Source organism: Pecten maximus, chromosome 8, assembly GCF_902652985.1.
Source record: "Pecten maximus chromosome 8, xPecMax1.1, whole genome shotgun sequence".
Taxonomy (NCBI): domain Eukaryota; kingdom Metazoa; phylum Mollusca; class Bivalvia; order Pectinida; family Pectinidae; genus Pecten; species Pecten maximus.
In genome coordinates this window covers 7,266,812-7,276,103 of record NC_047022.1, presented here as the reverse complement: position 1 = coordinate 7,276,103, position 9,292 = coordinate 7,266,812, and the positions used below count along the sequence as shown (strand labels likewise).

At 34.2% G+C, this 9,292-nt stretch overlaps 1 protein-coding gene across 1 annotated transcript; it reads right to left on the bottom strand.

Moving 5' to 3' along the window:
• Nucleotides 1–372: 372 nt before the first annotated feature.
• LOC117333030 (CD2 antigen cytoplasmic tail-binding protein 2-like) lies at nt 373–6,580 on the bottom strand. The gene is made up of 4 exons (XM_033892148.1): nt 6,406–6,580; nt 5,052–5,173; nt 2,201–2,732; nt 373–1,574 (listed from the first exon to the last, which is right to left on the bottom strand). The coding sequence occupies exons 1-4, from the start codon at nt 6,563–6,565 to the stop codon at nt 1,306–1,308; spliced, it is 1,083 nt and encodes a 360-aa protein (XP_033748039.1). The 5' UTR covers nt 6,566–6,580; the 3' UTR covers nt 373–1,305.
• Nucleotides 6,581–9,292: the final 2,712 nt, after the last annotated feature.

Sequence of the window (9,292 nt, the reverse complement as noted above, 5' to 3'; positions counted from 1 at the left end):
TTTCATTTCAGCAATAGCATGCTAGTTGCCATTGGTCCAATGTCATGACACTGGGCCTCTTGTTGTTGAAGAATCGTTTATCATAATTTAAAACAATCTTATCTGCCCTCCTCCCCACCAAGATAAGCATCGTGTCTCATTTTGAGCCAATGGAAAAAATATATACCTGTATTCTATAGAAATCTTGAATACATGGTATTTTATTCAAACTTAGTTTTTGTTAAAATTATTTCAACTTACACACTATGTATATTATGTTTGCATTTGTAATTTGGCCAATCATACTCTGTACTTATATTTTGGCCAATCAGACTCATTGTAGCAAACATTTAAATTGACCAATCAGACGTTGTTACAAAGACATGAAAACAATTTGGAATTCTTCTTTTAATGAGATTGTAATCACACAATCTGGTGTATTTTATCATTGTACTATATATAGTACTGCTGCCATTGAGGTCAAACAACATGCATAAATATATTTCATTTTTTCCAACAGTTTATAAAATTCCGTACATTTTTGAAAACTTAAATTCTAAGGAGTACCTAACATAAATGACAAAAAAGTTAGCAAATGAATAAGTCCATAATGAGGATTAAAAAAAAAATCTTTCAATTCACTTTCAATTTATCAAATATGAATGTACATACATGTATACTGTAATCTGCCTTTGAATTATTGTAAGCGAATTGCACTACATAAAATAAAAAGATGTTTCAAATAAGTCTTCTCATCTGAGGTGCCATCCCACTTACATCTTATGCCTGAAATCTCAAGTCTGCTTTAAAGTTTGAGCAAGATTTTACATTGATTTAACATTGCTTGATAATTAAGATAACGTTATACAAGTGGGGGGTCTTGTTTCCTTCAAATTGACCTGAAGTTTTCCTGCATGTAAATTCTGGATAAAAAATGTGAGAAATTTGAAGAGCAATGTGTTTATGCTATAATAATAAGCCCGGGGTGTCAATAAAAATTCTCAGCAGAGATCAGGTTTAATTGTTGGAAAATTTATTCCATGCATGCATTTTCACTGGACAGTTTGTTTTACAACTGTAGATTGGTGAGCTTTTTACTAGACATCATTAAATACGTAGGTATTTATATAAAATTCAAATTCCACATCTGAAGTTAGCACTATGACTCCCGATAAAATATGTTCTTATCGCCTATCATAATTCAGATCAAAGTCCATCGCCAGCTTCTGCAACATGAAATCAAGTCCAATGGTTTCATGACAAAATTCAATAATAGGGTATCTGGTTAGTGGTTAGGGTCTATTAGGTCAAAGTTCATATCAACCCTCATGTGTAGAGTTCAAAGTCTATCCGCCTGGAGTTGTAGAACTTGTCGGTGTTGACTTTCCGGATGTACACGCCCTCCGGGAAATAATCCTCCTCCGTCCATTGTAACATCTGAGAGGATGTGAAGGGTCCGTGCATTTCCGCATCCTCTTGTTCCTCCCATTTATATTCCCACATCACCTCTGTGGGATCCGGTGCTGCTGTTTTCTCCGCTGGAGCCGTCACCTTCTCATCAGGTGTCGAGTTCTTGGCAGTGTCCTTTGACGTTGCTATAACGCACAAACAGAGCATGATTATTATAAGTCAACTGTATTTTTAGATGAAAACCTTATTTACAATTTTCATAATTTTTTTCTTTTTAAACAAACTATAATTAATTTTCCATTGTTTGTATGCAGAAAGCAGCTTTCTGATTGGTTAAAATTTTTCATACTTCTATGAAAAAAAAATCCGAAAATTGCGTGAAAAATGTGATGTCACTGCCATTGACAATGCGTATGAATTGTGAAAAATTAATTATAAATGTTGATGTCAATTATTTTTTAATTTCATAGGGGTATGAAAAAAATTTTGTTTGCAAACTTTCGTAAGGCTATAATCACTACAATTTTTTTTTCATACCCCAATGAAACTTAAGGAAAAAAATACATCAATACTTAATTAAACATTGTGTCTTAAACTTTAATTTCTAAGATAATGAAAACTGAGCAACTCCGACCAGATAAGCAGACTTCTGTCACTGTTTCAAAATATATTGAGTTGATATTGTTAGTTTGTAAAATGGTAACAAAAGGCACCAATCTGACCGGCTGCTGTGACTGAATTTATCAGGGACTATTAGAACATACAAAGCAAAGAACTTTTAAGAATTAATATGAATATATACAACTCTCACCATTTTCTTCAGAGTTTGATGATTTTGTCCCAGAACTCTTTTCTGCTTCCTCTTTATCCAGACTTTCTGCAAACATGTCGAGAGCGTCATCATCATCCATACCCTCCGGAATACTAACAGGCTTCGGTTTAGAATCTTCAAATTTCTTTAACTCGTAACTTATTTTCTCGTATGTCATTTCATACACTTCCATATTACCAGTGTGCATTACCTGATTTGCCAAACCTGTTAATTTTAACATATTTTCCTTGTCCTTAATATTTTGTTCATTCTGTTCGTCGCTTACAGCCAGTTTCTGTTTCTTCGCTTTCCATCGTTGACTTGCACTTTGGGATTTGCCATCCTTCCCACCAAGTCTCTTTAAGGCTTTCATGATTGTCTCCCCTGGATTCAAATATTGCAGCATTTCTTTAAAAATGGATTCTTCGTTTATTACCTCTTCCTCAGAATCATCCTCAGAATATGTCTTGGACAATGGCTGTTCTTTCACTTTTACCCAATCTATATTATCCATCCAGCTGTCTTGAATCTCCTAAAAACAAGCACATGTAGATTTCTTGTGAGTTGTATGTAGACCATTAAAAACAATTCTATACCTAGTAAAAATATTTGTCACAGACTTGAGTATGTATATGACAACTTTCATACCAGCCCACTACCTTTCTGATTTCAAACAAGAAATATCTTTAAACAAGAGGCCAAATGGGCCTGTATCGCTCACCTGGCTCTACAGCAACTTTGAAGTTGATGAGGTCATTTCTAAAGATACTATGTTGATTACCTCTTTATTCAAATAGCATTGTAAGCTAGTTTTATTCATATTAAACATTTTCTAGTCCTTCATTCCAGCATTCTATTGGCCTAATATCAGGTCTTGGAGGCTCTTGGCTATCGCAAATTTCACCCGTGACCTTGAATGTAGGTCAAGGTCATTTATTTGAACAAAATTGGTAGCCCTTCACCCCAGCATGCTACAGGCCCAATATCAAGTCCCTGGGCCTCTTGGTTATTGAGAAGAAGTCGTTTGAAGATTATAGCCTATTTGACCCATGTGACCTTGAATGCAGGTCAAGGTCATTTATTTGAACAAACTTTGCAGCCCTTCACCCCAGCATGCTACAGGCCCAATATCAAGTCCCTGGGCCTCGTGGTTATTGAGAAGAAGTCGTTTGAAGATTATAGCCTATTTGACCCATGTGACCTTGAATGAAGGTCAAGGTCATTTATTTGAACAAACTTTGCAGCCCTTCACCCCAGCATGCTACAGGCCCAATATCAAGTCCCTGGGCCTCGTGGTTATTGAGAAGAAGTCGTTTGAAGATTATAGCCTATTTGACCCATGTGACCTTGAATGAAGGTCAAGGTCATTTATTTGAACAAACTTTGTAGCCCTTCAACCCAGCAAGCTACAGGATCAATATCAAGTCCCTGGGTCTCTTGGTTATTGAGAAGAAGTCGTTTGAAGATTATAGCCTATTTGACCCATGTGACCTTCAATGAAGGTGAAGGTCATTTATTTGAACAAACTTTGTAGCCCTTCACCCCAGCAAGCTACAGGCCCAATATCAAGTCCCTGGGCCTCATGGTTATTGAGAAGAAGTCGTTTGAAGATTATAGCCTATTTGACCCATGTGACCTTCAATGAAGGTGAAGGTCATTTATTTGAACAAACTTTGTAGCCCTTCACCCCAGCATGCTACAGGCCCAATATCAAGTCCCTGGGCCTCTTGGTTATTGAGAAGAAGTTGTTTGAAGATTATAGCCTATTTGATCCATGTGACCTTGAATGAAGGTCAAGGTCATTTATTTGAACAAACTTTGCAGCCCTTCACTCCAGCATGCTACATGCTCAATATCAAGTCCCTGAGCCTCTTGGTTATTGAGAAGAAGTTGTTTAAATGAAAAAGTTGACGCCGGACGGCCGGACGGACGGACGGACGGACGGACGACGGGACGCCGCACCATGGCATAAGCTCACTTGCCCTTCGGGCAGGTGAGCTAAAAGTTAAACGGCATAGTTTTAATGCTATTGGTTATAATGTAAAACTACTGGTGAAATTAATTAACGAGCTAATGTGTTTCAGCACTGATAACAAAATTATATCAGTTTTAATCTTTTTTGTGATAATAAGACTGCATTTGAATCAGGAATATAATTTTATTTATGTGCCATTTGAAAAGATACTTCCACTTATTCAACTTTCATTCAATCTTAACTTTGTTTCGTTTTTAAATGCAAATCTGCATTTTGCATTGACCGCTACATTAACTAATCACATACTTCATCTTGACCAGTAATGCCACCTGTCGCGTCAAATCTCGGGCCAAAAGAATATCATACGGCTATGCCAAAAAATGATTTGAATTTTATACCATATTTCTCTACAAAATATCATTTAAACTTTTCATAATTTTGAAAATCAAAATAGTTCAGTAGAAGGAAAAGACTAAATCACTTTGTTAGCATTTTTTTGTTGTATTTTTTGTATTTAAGGTTAGTGTGTATTTAGAATGTCAAAATGAAATTCTGAGGACTAAGAATCAATGAACCCAAACTTTAAAGAGGCTTGAAATTTTGAATATATATATATATATATATATATTTAATCTCTCAAACTGAAAATCCCAAAAAGCAGGTACACTATTTTCTGTATATCTATCTTGTATTGGATAGACAAGAAGACTTTGTATTTAAATCATTTCCTGTATTAAGATTACAACAGGAGTTCATCATATGAATATCATTGCCTGAAGAAAGCAAATTTTAGGCTGCAAATTACTTGTACAAAACTTTATATGTGTATGAAATATACATCCGTTCCATTTTCTAGTCTCCTGTATTTTCCTGTACCTTTTTTTTGTCATAGATGTATGTTCCCTCCTTATCAAAATGTCCCTCTTCCAACTCGTCCTTCATATTAAATGGCGTAATTTGTATCTCTCCATCACGATCGATTGTTGAATCTTCCTGACCTGGAAAATATTTGTAACCAAATTAAGGTCAATTATCAAACAGTCGAAATTAAATATTTTAGAGCAAAGATCCAAAGAGTCAAAATTAAATATTTTTGAGCAAATTAAAGGTCCAAAGAGTCAAAATTAAATATTTCAGAGAGAGTAAATATTATCAATAAATATCCATTCCAAGTCTAAAACGAATGCATTTTCTGGAATTTTCCATTTACTGACTGTTCAATATATATTGATGGAGAATCTGATGAATTGATGCTATACAGGTGGATGAGAGACTTTACAAGTAAATAAATATTATACAATCATTTGCAACAGCGACCAAAAGTAAAATGTGGTTCTGTTAAAGGAACAAGCCGATTAAGTTTGTACAGTGTTAAATACTGTCTCTGTTATCTGCTGATGAAGCATGATTCTTTGGCTGAGGAGATAGAATTAGAGATTATCATACATGAGACATGGATTGTCAGTATATGTCCACTCAACATAAATGTGTTTTCCCTGTTCCTTTACTTTAATGGCATCCAACAAAATGCCAAGGTGGTGGTATCGATTGTCTTGGTTGGAAACATCAAGAAAAACTGAGGAGAGAGTAGTGTTTTAAAAATTAAAGGAAAGGGTCAGTTTGCCTTCTTCATAGTGTTAAGTATGGACCATGCTTTTTTATCAGATGGATTATGCCAGAGACCTGGGTTTGAGGCCTGGGCTTAATTATTGTTGGTACATGCATACTCCTATGAAATAAGTGGCCGCGCGCTGGTCAGCTGTTTTATTATCCGAAATAATTATGACGACCGAGATGTCTGTCAAAAGTTTCTTGCCTTGTTGAACCTTTATTTAAACATAGTTGGAGAAGTCGGGGCACTGTACTCTTTCACATTTAAATATGATCAGAACCCTTACAAATAAAACCAAAGTTTGAGCAATTGCTGCACTGGTAGTAACTCTCCTATACAGTGATACGTTACAGTCTCGACAAGCACATGCACAAGGATATCATAGTTATCTCCCTTGCAATTTGGTTAAGACTATTTTGAAAGCGTATAAATGTATTTGCTGCAATAATAAACCGGTAGAAATGTACTAACATTAGCATGTGTCAATATTAACGACAAGTCAAGATGCCTATGTCTGTGGATATTCTACTTGTATATATATACATGCAATGAAGCATTCAAGGCCTTTTGTTAATTTACTGATCATGAACCGGTCGTTTCGACTGAAAATAAAATAACCTTCTATTTCATCTTCTGGCATGACATCATATTTTGTGGCGTCGTCATCTTCTTCGTCACTGTCAAGTGAGTGTTTCCCTTTAAATCTTCGCGATTCATCGCTACCTTCGGCGGTTATAGCAGTATCCTCTGCAAACTCCACTTTGCGTTTTGACGCCATTTCAACGTTGTTCTAAACCGGAAGTTGCTTTATGGGGTGAGATGAAATCTTGTATGCCAACCCCATTCCCGGTTCGTTCACCGTATCTCGAAGCATAAATATTTTAGCAACAATTGTGTTGATATATTTTTTTAACGTATCATTTATTTTTCAATACATCCGTTAGTTATTACCAATAAAGATCGGTTATGAAATAAAATCCATTCCAAACAGAGACCTCTATCATTTATTATTAAATTTATATATAAGTCTCTGTTCCAAAGAAGTAAGAATTCGTCGATTTGCTTTTTTTAATTTTGAAAAACCATTAAATTTTTTTATTGCAAACCATCACTTTTTGATGATGTTTCTATACGCGACGACGCATCGAGGATGAATTCCAATTTAATCGCTATGCAACATCCATTAAAAATTAAGAATAATGTATATTAAGCTTTGTTATCTTGATTGTCGTTTAGTGATTAAGTTTTATTTCAATATCGTAATATAATAATTAAAAAATAATTTAATAATTAATGTAAAAACAAACTAATAATTTGGCTATCTGGAAACATGAAAATTTGACATAATTTAAAAGAAATAGCAAAATAGTGTTGCTGAAGTTAAACAGACAAAACAGAGATATGGGAAACTGAATGACCATGATGCAAATTGATCTGGCCTATTATCCTAACTTTAATTATTTAATCATGAAAGAAGAAATATCTCAGCAGTATAATATCCAGCTAATTAATTTCTTATGTGGCTGAAACATTGAAACATTTTCACGCTTGATTTACTGTTTATCCTATGGTTTATATTTATGGTTTCCAATACAAAAGACATAAAAAGTACTGTCATGTATTTATTGGTCATTTACATTTTTAGCTGTTTAATTTAATCAATATATAATTTGTTATCTTGGCTCGAGGACAGAGTTGGAGTTGTGTTTAGGCAGCTAATTGGCCATAGGTTATTGTTTTGGTTGGAGGTGTATATTAAAGTGACCGTGTGAATTCTTGTGTGGAGAAGTCTAGTCTGTGACATAACTTATTAGGGAGGGCGAATGAGCTGACCTCTAGGTCAATCTGAAGTTATCCTTATCGGCAGCCTCGTTTAAGGCACCACAATTCTGCCAAAGGGAATACATTTATAAATTATATACTAGGGAGTTTGGTTAGTCACTATTCAGCAGTCAGTAGTCGGAAGTTCAGGAAGAAAGGAGTTGGGAGTCAGACATTCAAGAGGAGGTTTGGAGGTGAGGGTTTTAGAGTAGAGAATAGAAGTGTATGGCAAGCCAAAGCGGAAAAAAGTCCGTATTTATGGATATCAATAATTATTTTTTGATCTCCATAAATGGGAACTTTTCTTCCACTTTGGCTAGCCATAGAAGTGAGCAGATTTGAGGAGATCTGAGAGTCGAGAAGATATTCCAGAGATTGGATAGCTATAGTTATCTTATAGCAGTTTGTGGTAGATATTGTGAATAATAGTATTTAGTTTCAGTAGTTATAGAGTGAACAACTGAGTAGATGTACAGGTAGTAACAGAGAAAGATCGGAGACTGGGGTTTAGTGCTTGGATATTAATTGATGAATTTACAGGAGTTTTGATGTTGTAAATAAAGTGTAAATATAATCTTGCATAACTTGTTGTTGAATTAATTTTGAACTGGTTGCAGCGAGGAAATACAACTGAGAGATATCAGAGGTTGTATTTAGTACGTTGATCGAAAATGAGTTCACACACAAGCTAAACGAAGCCAGAGTCTCTTGTATTAAAAACCGTTTGATTTGGATGTCAAGTAGAGTGCATGAAGTCCCTGAAAGAGTACCACAAGGTTCCATTCTTGGTCCTATCAGATTCAACTTTTAAAAAATGTATTTTCTTTTTTTTTGATAAATGATATCGTCTTCATTTACCAAAGATTTCGAAATTGTCAAAGTATGCTGATGGTAATATTTTGTTATGTACACCCATGACGATACATATTTTGTTTTATAATAGAAAGAGAGAGTCTTTCAAAATCTGACTGATTTAGTAAGAATATAATGTCAAACCATGACGAGTTGCTGGCGATTGCGCTTATAGATATACAATATGTAATAAATAACGCTATATTCGTTGGTGCTTTTTATTGATCGCGAATCAGGCAGGTGTCATCTTTCTAATGTAATCTAATATATACATCGAAGTTTGACTGTATGTATATATATATGCTAATCTAATTCATTGCCTAATATGTAATCATTTTAATTTAATAAATAAAGTTATTATTTCACCATGTTTTGGTAAGAATATAGATTTTTTTTCTTGTAAAATATATAACCTAATCTTTAAAATTGATAAAACATATTGCATCTTTGAAAGATATTTTAAAATTTTAAATGGTAATGAAAAAATGCTACTTTGTAAATTCAGAACAAATATTCATTAATTTATAGTAGAAACTGGCAGATAGAGTAATATGGAACATTGAAAAAGCATATGTCCATACTGTGACACACATGGAATAGGTGACAAATTTCATTATTTATAGCGATGTCCTTTTTTGACTATTGAAAGAAAATCATTTCTAGAAAATATAATTATACAAGGCCACATATTCTTAAGTTTTCAGAGTTTTTGAATATTTCTAATATCAAAATCATACTTAGTCTATGCAAGTTTATAAAAGTTTGAAACTAGAATTCAATATAGATAAAGTTAGAAGTCGATATCCTAAGCACTGCTGATTTAAATTTGAAT